The sequence below is a fragment of the Microplitis mediator genome, chromosome 3, assembly GCF_029852145.1.
Source record: "Microplitis mediator isolate UGA2020A chromosome 3, iyMicMedi2.1, whole genome shotgun sequence".
Lineage (NCBI taxonomy): Eukaryota > Metazoa > Arthropoda > Insecta > Hymenoptera > Braconidae > Microplitis > Microplitis mediator.
Genome location: NC_079971.1, coordinates 937,986 through 953,091, shown reverse-complemented (window position 1 = coordinate 953,091; position 15,106 = coordinate 937,986). Strand labels below are relative to the sequence as shown.

The 15,106-nt window shown below is 34.0% G+C and overlaps 1 protein-coding gene across 1 annotated transcript in view; it reads right to left on the bottom strand.

Annotated features, from left to right (window-relative positions):
- Positions 1–15,106, bottom strand: part of LOC130664763 (alkaline phosphatase-like) — a 56,658-nt gene that overhangs the window by 1,071 nt on the left and 40,481 nt on the right. The window contains exons 3-8 of the mRNA XM_057464853.1: positions 12,700–12,874; positions 11,056–11,234; positions 10,386–10,587; positions 9,780–9,920; positions 6,968–7,162; positions 188–309 (exon numbers count right to left, since the gene is read on the bottom strand). Of these exons, the coding sequence (XP_057320836.1) occupies positions 188–309; positions 6,968–7,162; positions 9,780–9,920; positions 10,386–10,587; positions 11,056–11,234; positions 12,700–12,874 (1,014 nt within the window). The remainder of the gene's footprint in view (positions 1–187; positions 310–6,967; positions 7,163–9,779; positions 9,921–10,385; positions 10,588–11,055; positions 11,235–12,699; positions 12,875–15,106) is intronic.

The following is a 15,106-nucleotide window of genomic DNA, read 5'->3' as shown; positions in this document are numbered from 1 at the left end:
TTATCGAGGATTTGTCGGCTTTTAGAAAATTTATTCGTGCCATTTAAAAGGGATTATTGTAGTCTATATATTTATATATATATTTGTGTGAGTGTATGGGAAAGGAATGGAAGGAAAAAATATAAGGGAGTAAATAAGAGAAAAAAAAAAAAAGATCAATATAAAAAAAAGGAATGTCTTTATTTACCTGAATGGAATCTTTGCCAGCTTCTCGCATGACAGATCGCGGCTCCGTGTGACCTGGACCATTGCTGTACAACAAGGTTGTGTATGGTTTTCCATCCACGTCGGATTTTTTGCTGTCAGACCCTAGAGTTGTGGAATACAAAAACGAATTGATGATAAATAATGTTATTTTTATGTCACTGAATAATAAATAAATCAATAAATAAATTATTTATTACTAGAGACCCGCGGAATTTTTATTTTAAATGGAGCACCTTACGTTTTTTTTAAATTACAGCTAAACGGTTGGGTTTAGAAAAAAAAGTTTAAGATGTTTTTTGTAGGAAATTAAATTTCGAGCAAAAAAGTACTGATGTCAAATTATCGTCAAGTTGATGGTTTAAAAGTTAACGGCAGTTATAAAAGTTGGATAAAATTTTTTATAAAAACTGAATTATCAGTTTTGACATTTAAACGGCTGTAACTTTTTAATTATTGATTTTACGATAATTTTATAAGATACCTTTTTTGTAGGCAATTGAATTTTCTACAAATTACATTCAATAAAATTTTCTGTAAAGTCGTTAGTTTAGTCGTTACAAGCACTCTAATGTAATTACAATTGTTGACATCAAATTGCTGTTACTGATTCAATAAATCTTTGAGCGGTTGTAACTTTTTAATTATCAATGCTACGGTAATTTTACCCCATAGCTTTTTTGTAGAGAATTAAATTTTCTATAAATTATGCCTGATATAATTTTTCAGTAAACTCAATACTTTAGCTGTGACAAGCGTTTTAGTTTAAAAACTGATTTAGTTGATAAAAATAAGAAATAAAAATAAAGTTCCGCCCGTTTAATTTATCTAGTAATTGTAAACAATTTAAATAGATGTAATTATTATGAGTTTTTAATAGCCGTGATAATGAACGAATGTATAAAGAAATTAAATTGCGAGTAAATTTCCATGGGTAATAATGAGCGGCAGCGAGAGAATTAAACAAAGTGGAAAAGAGCTAGATATATATAATATATATAATAATAATAACCAAAGGAATGAGTAAAGGATGGGTAGAAGCAAGAGAAAGACCGTAAGCGAATGAAATGACACGAGCGTAGTGGAAAATGCGGAAGAATGGGTTTTACGTCAGGGAAATGGAGATGCCGATGTTTTATTCAGGTGTCGACTACTTCCTACCACTACTACAACTTCTACAACTACTAGAGCTACTGCTACTGCTACTACTGCTATTGGTAATGCTTCTGCAACCTTGTATTTTTATATAGAAGCTCTTCCTCTCGTCTATACGACCGACTCTATGTACGATTCCTGTCTACTAGCTATTCTCTAACAATGCATAATTTAACAATTCCTCCGCGAATACTACCAGTGATACTTGATTAACTCTAATAATTTATTTTTTACCCTCATCCATTTGTTTATTTCATCGAAAATTTATTCCTCAAATTTCTATTGCTCATAATTAATTTTAACGTCACAATTTTAAAATTAAGTCTCTGAAATTTCCACTTACGCTCATTCTGACTGAAAATTTCCGCGGGAAAAAATTATGTGATAATTTTTGAACTTCCCGCCGTGAAAATTTAAAATTTAAAATGATTGATTTCGGTCCGATTTTCGAAAATCGAGTTTCCATCAAATCTCGACCTTAATTTTGATCAGGATCGCCAAGAAAATCTAGACTCAGCTCTCTGAGTTTGAAACCAGCGGCAAGTTTTGGGATTTTCCCGCAGAGTCAACCGTTTTTCAAATTTTTTCTTATGAAAACTTTTACCGCCGCTGGTAACTGAAGGTCTGGCGGGAAAAAATTATGTGATAATTTTTGAATTTCCCGCCGTAATTTAAAATTTTCGAAAAATGGGAAATTATTGGTTTCGGTTCGATTTTCGAAAATCGAGTTTTCATTAAATCTCGAGCTTAATTTTGATCAGGATCGCCAAGAAAATCTAGACTCAGCTCTCTGAGTTTGAAACCAGCGGCAAGTTTTTGAATTTTCCCGCCGAGTCAACCGTTTTTCAAACTTTTTCTTATGAAAACTTTTACCGCCGCTGATAACTGAAAGTCTGGCAGGAAAAAATTATGTGATAATTTTTGAACTTCCTGCCGTAATTTAAAATTTTCAAAAAATGAGAAATTATTGGTTTCGGTTCAATTTTCGAAAATCGAGTTTTCATCAAATCTTGAGCTTAATTTTGATCAGGATCGCCAAGAAAATCTAGACTCAGCTCCCTGAGTTTGAAAACAGCGGCAAGTTTTGGGATTTTCCCGCAGAGTCAACCGTTTTTCAGATTTTTTCTTAAGAAAACTTTTACCGCCGCTTGTAACTGAAAGTTTGTCAGGAAAAAATTTAGACATGAGTGGACAAAAAATTCCAGTAGGTGACAAAAAAATTATACGACTAGGCCAGCGACCACTTGACGTCAGCTCTGAGTGACTAATTGTCGGGCAACATAATTAAATCGAAATAGTTTAAGTTTAATAGCCGAGTAAATATAAGTAAGGAAAGTTTGCTTTAAAGTTAGATTGAAATAATTAAAGTTAAATTCCAGTGAAATGACCAGCGGACAATAATTAGTACGGGAATAGGAGAGATTACCTGATGAGGACACTCAAGAATAACAGGAAGTTTGCATTACTCTTGGAATTATTCAGATCAACCCGGAAACTACCATTAGGTCGAGAACAATGCAGTTGTGGACATCCTGGAATAGGACAAGAGAAGCTAAAGCTAAAGGAGAAGCAGAAGCTAAACCAAACAAGTCTCACGTCAACTCTCCTCGAATGTCTTCGGAAGCAACTAAATTACATTTGTCACGAGAATATACTAGAGTTTAACATCCCAGCTGATGTAATTTATAGAGCTGGACTTGAGTTGGATATAACTGAGAATCCTGTTGTTGTATTCGCGGAATTAACTTGGTCACTTGAGAGGTTATTTCGAGGAGTATAAAATGCTCGGGCTGGATGGCCGCAGGGTCGATTGCTGGTGGGGTCGTTTCAGCTCAGCTTTACTTTATTTATATATATAGAAGCGAAGTAAGTTTACTCGGTCAACATTGTTCAATCTGAGCTGGAGAATCCAGAAGCTTTTAATTGAACGAGTAATTAAGGGAGCTGAAAACATTGGAACCTTTCACGCGATCGAAATAAAACGAGGGAACTAAATAAATTAAAAAGGAAATCCGATGTTTTGGCTGGTCACGAAAGAGGGGAGAAAAGAGACCCGGAGATTGTGTTCGTACTTGAGAAAAATAAATAATAATGATAATGATAATTATTAAATGGAGAGAGCTCGCATTCACGTAATGCCGCAAGAAATTCGAAGAGGGTTTACCGCAGACTGGAAACTAGAGTAGACCCATTGTCCCATTCAATCCTCTTGAATTCTCGGGAATCTTCTCGCTACACATCGCGTCGGCTTTTTACACATATCACGTGTCCGAGGGTATTTTCTTCTGATTCGTTTGTCTGATATTATTATTTTTATCATTATTCATTAATTCAATTCATAAACTCTATGAAAATCACTATTTTTAACTTTCCGCTAAGAAAATTGAAAATTTTCAAAAATTCGGGAAGTTATTGGTTTCGGTCCGATTTGCAAAAATCGAATTTCTATCAGATTTTGACGTTTTGAGGTTCTAGGAAGCAATCCTGACTAATTTCACGATGATGTCGGAGTGTATGTATGTGTGTACGTACGTACGTACGTACGTATGTATGTATGTAAATATTCATCTCTTGAACGGATGAACCGATTTTGATCTTTGAGATGTCATTCGACGCGGATTGTTAATATTTTGAAGCTGGAAAAATTTGAGCTTACACAGTAAAAAAGGATCCGTCGACATCAACACATATCGTGTGTAAAACGAACGTTTTACACTTATTTATGTGTTATTTTAACATGTTGTGAGTGTTAAAAAATGTTACATACGCATGTATTAAAAGTAAAAATTTTCCAAGAATTCTTTTGTGATGGTCGAGATTATTTTTAACATATTTTGTGTGTTGATTTGACAGTAACATATAAAAAGTGTTACTTTCGAATAAAATAACATTTTTATGTGTTAAAAAATCAATCGATTGCGACAGTTCAAACAAGATAAATACTGTGTGTTAAATTGACACACAAAAGTGTTGAGAATTCAACACACAGAATTTTAACATACGCTTTTTTTTACACTTTGACGATTCGTTTTTTACTGTGTAATCGGTAGAGTGCGTTCGGAAATATTTCAAAAATAACATTTTTTCAAAAGTGTTTTTTTCGGATAACTTTTAATGTGCTCGATGGATTGATTTCAAAATGGACTGGACTCTAGAGCATTATAAGCCGCGTCGAATGCCACCTCAACCATCAAAATCGGTTCATTCGTTCAAGAAAAACCGTTGACGAAAGAAATAAAAAAAAATTTTTTTTTTGGTTTTTTTGAAATTTCCCAAAAACGACTCGATAAATCAATGACAAAATTAGATCAGCTTTAGAATTTGATAAAACACGTCGATTGCCGCCTCAACCATCAAAATCGGTTAATTCGTTCGCGAGATATCGTGGGAGAAAGAAATGCTAAAAAATGGTTTTTTACAAAACAATGGCATACAAAAGTATTTGCGAGCTCGAAGAGCTCGAAAATGTATTCACAATAATGTCTTCAAGCTCAACGAGCGGGAAGTTTTGGGGCTGGCCCGCAGGGTCAACTGATAGACCGATTTTTTTGTAATTGATTTGTTGAAAAAAAAATCCGATAATTACAAATTGTCTGCTGACTTCAGGATCATTTGAAAATCATTATTTTTCTGGGTTTTTTATTTTTGATATTGGACGCAAGGTCTTGGGTTCGAATCCCGACTACGGATTTTTTTTTTAAATTCAAAAAAAATTTTTTATTGAATTTTACTATTTATTTTTTTTTTTTGTTCTGGAAATGAAAAAAAATTCTATTACACACCAAGAGAGGAAAGTTGGACATTCTGACCCACGTGTACAATTCCCGACCCTATAAAAATTTAGGTGCAGTTATGGTGAAAAAATAATTTTTCGATTACAAAAACAAATGATTTTTCAAAAGTTTACGTCATGAATAATTGAATTTATCGATTTATCGAGTGTTGACATGAAAATGAGAAAGCCAACATGAAAGGAAAGTCAGGAATAGCGAGAGCCGAGGATCGGAGATTTTGAAATCAGAGAGTATCGCGCCTAGGGTGATGCTTTAGGGCAATGGCCGTTAAATTCTATCGCGCAGTTACAGAGTAACTGAGTAGTTAGTGTAGCCAGTGGTCTGTAGGTTCGCGTGTTACTGAACTCGCCTCATGGTGGAAACGAGAAGCACGATTACCCGTCAAATTGGTGGATCACGAGCCAGTTGAGAGAATCGCCCAGGGCTTTGATACGGCCACGGACGCAAACGAGAAACTCCCGGGCTTAGCTCTACGTTTAAATCACTCCACCAAATCAACTGTTGTAATACTCGAACCGTGTTTTTCCTCAGCTACCATTTCCCAGAGCAACAATTAATTTATCAGGTTATCATTGCTGCCCGCCACAAACTATTTCATACAAACTTTATGAGTTAATTTTAATTTTAATTAAAAACACATCACTAATTTCGTTTGTTCGCTCAGTGTAAATATTTGTATATTATTAATTAAACATACTTTCGATTACAGTAAACATTTAATTTAAATATTCAAGAAATCCCGCGGGTTTATTAGGAGCCGCAGTCTAGCCTGAGGTCGGCAGTTCGAGTCCCGGTCGCTGCTCATTAAAAAATATAATTCATAAAAATTCATGCCATTAAAAAAAATAAAATAAAATATTTTGTCACTTCTGAAATTCGCTCTTAGATTTACAAAACCTAATTAAAGTTTGAGATTCAGCTATTAAATTTTTTATCACTCGCAAGAAAAGGAAAAAAAAAATAAGAAATATCCAATTTGTAAGATGGAATTTTCTGAAGCGGAAACAGTTCGCGAATGACGCGGGTATAAAATGCAACAATTCGTTCGTTAGAAAGCTCCGAGCTTCTCTTGGTAATGTAAGTAGAGGAGACATCACGACTGCTCGGCTGACCGAACAGAATTTCCAATCCTCTCTCAGCGAAAGCACCGAGCTATTCAGATATCCAGCTTTAAATGCCGGTTATTAATGTAGATTTATGCAGATGCATACGACAACTAGAAACCACCGCGTATTTCTTATCGGATTCCCGCGATACCGGGAATGAAACTCGCGCTCTCTCTCTCTCTCTCTCTGTTCCCTCAATCTCAGATCTAGTGATTTTATTACTTCTTTTTTGCTTTTCTTCTCAGTACTATATAATTATGTAGTTCTACTGCTGGATAAAATAATAATAATAATAATAATAATAATAATAATAATAATAACAATAAAAGAAAAGTTATTACGTTTCAATCGGGTATGATAATTCCGATAAATTAAAGCGGATATAGATCAGGATGTCTTGGATATAAATGCCAGGAAGATAAAGAAAATAAGTCGGTGGATACATGAAGAGAGATGCTGGGATAAATGTTACGACACAGGGTTCTGAAGATTGAACTTTAGTGAATCGCGAAATGGCAAACGCGGTAAAGAAAAGAATCCACGTAGAGGCAGAGACTGGAAATAAAAAAAGAGATTGAGGTGACGCTGGAGTTGGGGGATGGGGATGGGGATGGGGGTGGAGAAGAAATGAGAGAATAAAGTTTTAGAGTGGGAAAGGTGGCAGAAGTAACGAGAGTGAAAAAGTAAAATTTAAGTTAAGATACTCACCGAAGATTGGGTTCCCACGGATTGTGGCCAAGCCGCCGAGAGTCAATACGTGGGAGTGGTCAGCCGTGACTATAAGAAGCGTTTCCGAGAGGTCAACTTCTTCCATAACCGCTCTCACGGCTTCCTCCATTGCCAGAGTCTCGTCTAGAGCTCGGTAAGCATTATTGTAATGATGAGCATGATCTATTCGTCCGCCTGAAATATATTAATTACTCAGAAATTTATTTTTAATTGGAAAAAAATTTATTGGCTAAATTTCGGACGTGATTTTTTTTAGATCATTGTCGAGCTTAAAAAAAAATTTAGACCTTGAAAATTTTATTTTTCTTGAATGGACATCGACTAAAATTTTTTTCGATTGGATGAGAAATGAAACAGAATTTTTTCAAAATTTTTTAGTCGGTAACTTTGTAGGAAAATTTCAAAAAATTTTCAAAAAAATGTCGGACTCAAATTAATGAAAAATATAAATTCTCAAGTTGACAATAAATTTTAAAAAAATAGACACGACTATTTGAACTGAGGTTACAGAATTGAACTTGTAAACTTTGGATATAAATTTATGTTCAAATAATTATTGAGTGATTGCATTAATAATAAAAATTTTTCGATGGGAGCTTTTATTTTTTATCTATCGTGATAGTCATAAATGGAGAGTGAGTATACATTAAATTAATATATATATATATATAGGTTTGAAAATTCAATAAACCCATCGTGGCACTTGCCACAACTTTTTAATTGCCTTCAATAAAAAAGTTTCTCTGTGCACTATGGTACATTTAGAGTCGTGAATTTTGTCGGGTTTATGCGTTGAAAAATAGACTAGAGAGAGAGAGAGAGAGAGAGTAACAAAAAAGGGAAAGAAAAATAAATATAAAAAGAAAAAGGAAAAATATAAGAGGAAGAGGACGAAAAAGTAAAAAAATGAATAAAGTTTCGTCCTCCCCACGGATACATGGCACTCTATTGCACTTTGGTAAGCTAAACTTAAAGTTTACATGCCAGCGAGCCAAATTTTCTACTAGTAACTCCAGGAAAACTTGATCGTATTAAGATATAAAAGGAGAAAGACACTCTGATAACAAGATCCCACTTTTTTTAAGGGTCCAAGTTTTTTTGCCTTTTGTAACTTGAGAATAGTTGTTAATTTCAGTATTTCAAAGCATGTTGACAGACAAATTTCGTATTAAACTTTAAAGTTAATATAATTTTGGTTTTTTTATTTGCGGTTCTGATTATTAACATTTTTAAAAATAAATTAAATAAATAGATTTTAATGATAGCTTTTGAAAAGGAAATTTGATTTCCTGCAATTTTAGCCCTCGTAGAAAATATTCTCAGATCAATCCTTTAAAAGCTGCACCCGTTTAAAAAATTTGATACATTTTCCAAAATATACAATCTATAGCTTACACTTAAAATCGCTGTATCTTTTAAAATATTAATCCTACAAAATTTCTTATGGGTACCAAAGTTGTAGAAAATTAAATTTCCCACAATTTTAGTCCTCATAGAAAATAGTCTCAGATCAGTCGTTTGAAAGCTGCACCCGTTAAAAAAATTTGATACATTTTCCAAAATATACAATCTATAGCTTACACTTGAAATCGCTGTATCTTTTAAAATATTAATCCTACAAAATTTCTTATGGGTACCAAAGTTGTAGAAAATTAAATTTCCCACAATTTTAGTCCTCATAGAAAATAGTCTCAGATCAGTCGTTTGAAAGCTGCACCCGTTAAAAAAATTTGATACATTTTCCAAAATATACAATCTATAGCTTACACTTAAATTCGCTCTATCTTTTAAAATATTAATCCCACAAAATTTTTTATTGATACCAAAGTTGTAGGAAATTAAATTTCCCACAATTTTAGTCTCCACAAAAAATACCCTTAGACCACTTGCACAGAAGTTACATCCATTTAAATAATTTGGCAATTTTTCCAAAAACAAACTTTTCCATCTATACTTAAACCCGCCATATCTTTTGAAATATTGATTCTATAATTTTTTTTAAAGAGACCAAAGTTGTAGAGAATCAAATTTCCTTTCCAGCGAACACCTACAACGTCTATTTACCAGCCATGATTATGAAGATAATGTTAATTAAAAAAATTAATTTATTTCCTTACTGCCTCAGACAAAGTCTGTATTTAGATAAAAGTGATAATTAAAGTATAACTTGAATGACTGATTCCAAGCTTACAGAAGTGCTTTAATTAAGAATATTTGAAATGTAACTACCGAATGCAAGGAGAATACATAAAAGAGATTGATAAGTTAAAGCCTTATTTCGCAACCCACTTCTCAAGTTTATATCGTAGCAAGTAATATAGACGTCGATGGGATAATAACAGTGATGAAAAGTTATAAAACAACAGTTGTATAGATAAATGAAGAAGCTGTGGATTGAGTATAGTTTTGAGATGAAAATCTTTCTCTCGAGTCTCTACTGAGCGAGTGTCGAACTCACTCTCGAGTTAAACTCCCAGGACATACTATTCGTGCCAAGAATGTTTAGGAGTTTCCTTGTTGGACGATTGACAACAAATCGGACCATCTATTCCTCGACATCTCTCCTTGTATAGAAATAAACTCGAGCGTCGAAGCAACAACTAACTGCTGAGTGATTTATTTATTCCAAACTTTTTCAATTTACATTTAACTGTTTCTGTTGTCTTTATTCCAGAAATATTTCAATAAACACTTTTAACTTTTTCACGATTTACTGTCTCTCCCCATCACGGAGCCGAAACTCTGCAGAAGCGGGAAAGTAAATTTCGGGGTTAGTTAAATAAATAATTACCTTCGACGAATAAGAAAAATCCCTTAGGATTTCTCTTGAGAATTCTCAGCGCTTTGATCGTCATCTCAGCGAGCGATGGGTCTCCAGTCCCAGTCGTATTCCGGTCGACGTCGAAATCCATGTGCGAGTAAGCGAATAATCCTGGTAACAAAATTAACAATTGATGTGTGTATTTGTGCGTTTTAATTTAACACAGACCGAGAAACATTAGAATTAACCAGTCGGGAATAATTAACGTCGATTCAACTACCGCGTTCCGAAGTCTACAATTAGCAAGGCGTAAACTTTACATCCAAGTGGAAGCGAGTTAATTAAAATATGTCCTGAAGGACCTGATGTGCACTCTGCTCTCAATACACCCTACATCCCCAATGTAAGCTTACATTTTAATTAATAAATGTTCAACAAACTATCTGCCGATACTCGAAACCAATTTACACATGAAATTCCCTGCCCTATTTTATTTCCCTCTTACTCATTTATTTTTTTTTTATACTTAAAAACAACAAACACCTCCGTTAATTATTTTTTTGTTGTTAGCAGACACTGCACAAATTTTAATTGATATCGAAAATGGGCCGAAGGTAAAATAATATTTTCGCTTACCCAGTAGATAATTTACTCGCGCGGGATCTATTTCGTCGAATTGCTCTTTTGTGTAGACGTATTTCGACGCCATGTTTTGGTGGTACTTGCTCCACTCGGTTATTAAATTCCTTCCGTCAAGACGACGGCCTTCTTTTTCTGGCTCTTCGGGATCTTGAGTGACTTTTGACACGAAATGTCGCCTACCTCCGCCCAGAATTACCTGAAAAATAAATTTACAGATTTTTGATGAACTTCTCATGAGTTTCCATTGGAAAAATGGAGGATTTTTCAAATATTTCGAGGTTAGCGTCATTGGTATTCGAGTTACAGTAATTTAGGTTAGGGCTGTAGACTACTAAGGCCTCTATTGATTTCAATGCGAACATAATTCTATACTGCGGATGATATAGAGATTATATTTCAGTTGCGAGAGGCTGGGTAGGGTCGATTCATTACTAAGGTCTCGATTAGATACGAATAATTTCTACATGCAGACAATATATAAATATATTGAGGTACAGTTCGTACAAGCGGCCTCGTGGGTTAATTAATTGAAGTTGGAGAAGAAAAGAGATTCGAATGCATATTTTTTTTTGCTAACAGGGAAGACCAAGAAGGAGCCGCATTAGGCAAAGACTTGAGAGGATTCGTGTAAGATAATGAAGATTTATATTTTATGAATACTTACATTAATGTTGCGACCTGGTTCGTCTTCCAGTAGTTGTCGGGCAATGTCTTTACAAGAGACACGAGCTGCTGAAGGCACTTTACTGTCATCTTCCCAGTAACGGCTTGAAGCATGAGCATAGAGAGCTGCTGGTGTGGCATGAGTTACTCGAGTCGTTGTTACGAGACCCGTTGATTTGCCTAATTTTAACAAACGTGTAATTGTAAGGCTTCACTGTAAGATCTATTTAATAGATTATTAAATTCCCATTCAAAAACTTGTATGATATCTTATGATGTCAATTGTTTTACATTTGAGTACAACTCGATAGGCCAAAGCCTCATTAACAGTAGAAACGATTCTACAAAAATTTCTGATATTTAATTCGTTAATCTCGTCATTCTATTGGTTAATGCCAACAGCGCCATCAGCGCGCGAAATTTGAATTTTTTTTAAATTAGCTGGTGTTTTTAGTGATTAGTTGGCCCGAGATGACATAAAATCTCACAACAGAAAATTTGACATGTGAGCGCCCGAGCCTGGAGATTTTTTTTGAGCCATAATCGATTTGAAATCGTCAGGGAAGTTCACTTTTATGGAAGAAATAAATTTGCCTAATTTTAACAAACGTGTAATTGTAAAGCTTCACTATAAGATCTATTTAATAGATTATTAAATTTCCCATTCGAAAACTTGTATGATATCTTATGATGTCAATTGTATTACATTTGAGTACAACTCGATAGCCCAAATGCCTCATTAACAGTAGAAACGATTCTACAAAAATTCCCGATATTTAATTCGTTAATCTCGTCATACTATTGGTTAATGCCAACAGCGCCATCAGCGCGGGAAATTTGAATTTTTTTAAAATTAGCTGGTGTTCTTAGTGATCAGTTGGCCCGAGATGACATAAAATCTCACAACAGAAAATTTGACATGTGAGCGCCCGAGCCTGGAGATTTTTTTCGAGCCATAATCGATTTGAAATCGTCAGCGAAGTTCACTTTTATGGAAGAAATAAATTTCATACAACTGTTAATAATGCGAAATAAACTTGCTAAAGTTATTGAATACATTTATAAAGCTTTTTCATAAATCTCCTCGACTATTCAACGGAATTGAATAAAAAACTAAATAGTAAATTATTTGCATAACTGGATGCGATAATAAATTTAACGAGATGTTATTTCTCTGGCATCGGAAACGATCGACGACGAATTTTATCATCCCATTCCGGCTTCCTATTTCGTTATGTATATATATATAAAAGAATGAGCTGGGCGTGTAGATCGTAAATAAGAAATTGAATGGAGAGAATTAAATGGGTTTAACAAACGGTATAAACGTAAGAGAGTGAAACGCGTGGCGTTATATATCCATACGACATCCATTACATCTGTCTGTGTGTTGGTGAGTCTGTAGATAACCTGTGCAAGCTTGTAAACGTACTTGTACCGTTGTGTATCCTAGTGTACAGTACGTCAGTGCCAAACGGCGTGTGTGATTAATCAGCAGAGGTAATTCATCTTAACAAGACCGGCGACTGGAAATAGACGGGTACGTGTGTTCTGTCTGCTGTTAAGACATTAATTTACTAATTCACCAGCTTGTCTTTTACATATTTCAATTGTATGTTTTTACAGTTTATTTAAGACTCTGTACCTTCTCTTTGCGCCCAGTCGACTATCGAAGTCACCCTCGCCGTCTTGCTGGACAAGCAGTTGTCGAATTTAGCCGAGGAATCGAGACCAAGTGTCTCGTAATTCGCTTTCACGCCACACAACAGCGCAGTTGCACATGCTGATGACTCTCCGACTTGGGCGTCCATGTTGTAAGTCTGCAAAAATAATTAATATTTAGCTTCCGCTTTAATATTAAACAGTACACGGGGAAAAAAGTATAGTAAAAATTACAATCCTATAGTAAAATTTACTAACAGATATGAAAAAATACATTCTGTATTGTAATTATTACTAAACGTTTAGTAAAATTTACTAGTTAGTAATAATTACATAATAAGATATTAAAAATTACTATACGTAATGTATTTTTTGCTAAGACGATTATATTTTTTACTATTTGTATAGTAAATTTTACTATCAAGTACTATTAATAAATACAAATTTAAGAAAGTAAATTTTCTGATACAATACAGGATTTGTTACTATACAAAATATTAAAAATTACTATACGCAATGTATTTTTTGCTGACACGATTATATTTTTTTACTATCTGTATAGTAAATTCTACTATGTATAGATAAAATTAAAAGTTGGTGGGGATAGCATATACAAAGATGTATTACAAGTTCTGAAACTTTTGTTCAAAGGACACATCGGGTCGTCAGACATTGGAAAGGACTCGCACGCGGGAGATCAGGGTTCGAATCTCGGTTGAATCAAGTGATTTTTTAAAAAACAAAAATTCACACCAACACCAATACAGATGACAAAAATAATAATAATAATAATCAATAATAATAAAAATTTTAAAAAATATTAAAAATTTTATTTTATTTTTTTCCATTCTAATATAGTAAAATTTACTAAACGGGATAGTAAAATTTACTAAACGACTTGTAAAATATGCTAATCTGTTTATGAATTTTTCGTATAAATCATAAGCGTTTCAAGATTACTATACAAATTTAGTAATTATTCTCATATTTTTTAGTAAAATTTACTGTATTTTTTTCTCCGTGTAATAGGATGTCAGGCAGAGAAATTGACGTCAATAGTTTGCGCGGTAACTTTTTAAATTAAATGCCAGTTCCCGCGCAAACTATTGTCCAGAAATTATTTATAAAAAATTGACCGAATGATTTTTGACGTCAATTTCTCGTGGTCTGACTGAGACTGAACATAAAAATGACGGCCGTTTTGCACCACTGGTATTAAACAATCACGTACGTTTTATCTGATTTATTGCGAAAAGGGATAACCGGCTCTGAGTCAATAAATATTTAAATTATCTTCTTAGTACTTTATTATCGCGATGACGTTATTATGATAATACCGGATATTTTTAGAGCCCTCACGGTGTCGCAAACGCGGCTTGAATAATATATAAATTTCCAGAACTCGCGGGAAGTATGGATTAGATTCGTGTGATATTTGAACTAAGTCATTGCCGGTTATCTATAAATTTTATCAATTGATCTCCCATTAAAATTTAATGCCTCCAATCCTGGTCTGTGATCAGAAAGGCAAAAATGATAATAAATATGAAATTAATTAATAAATTGTCATCTGTTTCGTTAATAGACAGGCGCCGATAGTCGCGAAATTCGGGGAATTTGATAAACTGATTGGACGGATATCAATTAAAATGTTTATGATTGGGTCGACTTGTGTAAATTTATAATGGCTCGACGGGTATCGAAATTAATTAGTCGATATTTATGAAACAAACATTTAAATTGACGTGATTAAATACAGGCACGGCAAAGGCTCGCATGCGTTGGGGGTTTGAAGGTGAAAGTAAAGCGATTGCACTCAGCATGTCGATGCTCAGGATCTTTATTATCACAATTATCGGAAAATTAAGTAAACTTGATATTCATCCGAAGCGTGACCAAGTGCTCAAGTACTTGGGCGTAATAGTCACGGCTCGTCTGCTCCAACTTGTCGGTCTAAATGCCGGAAACTACCGAGTGTGGTCGACCCTAATCCCACATTACTACTGTCCTCTGCACATATTGGCTTTAACTTAACTGCATTCTGCATCTGATATTTATCCCCCCTAACTTCTAACCCCGAATAACTCAAATAAACTCAATAAACTCCCCACCCCCACCCTTATCCCTATTCCCTTTATCTCGGGGTGATAAAAAATAACAGCCGGGAAATGACGATCGTCGGATATCACCCCAGTCTAATTTCGCAAATTAAATTAAACAAAATATTTACTTTTAAAAATATTGTACTCTCTAAACATGAATTAGTGAAAATTTCATTAGTTACGTTAGTGAAGCAGTATTCACTTCATAATCAGTGTATTTAAATAACAAATTAGTGAATTATCACTAATAAATTTAGTACTATAATTTTCACTAGCAAATTAGTGATT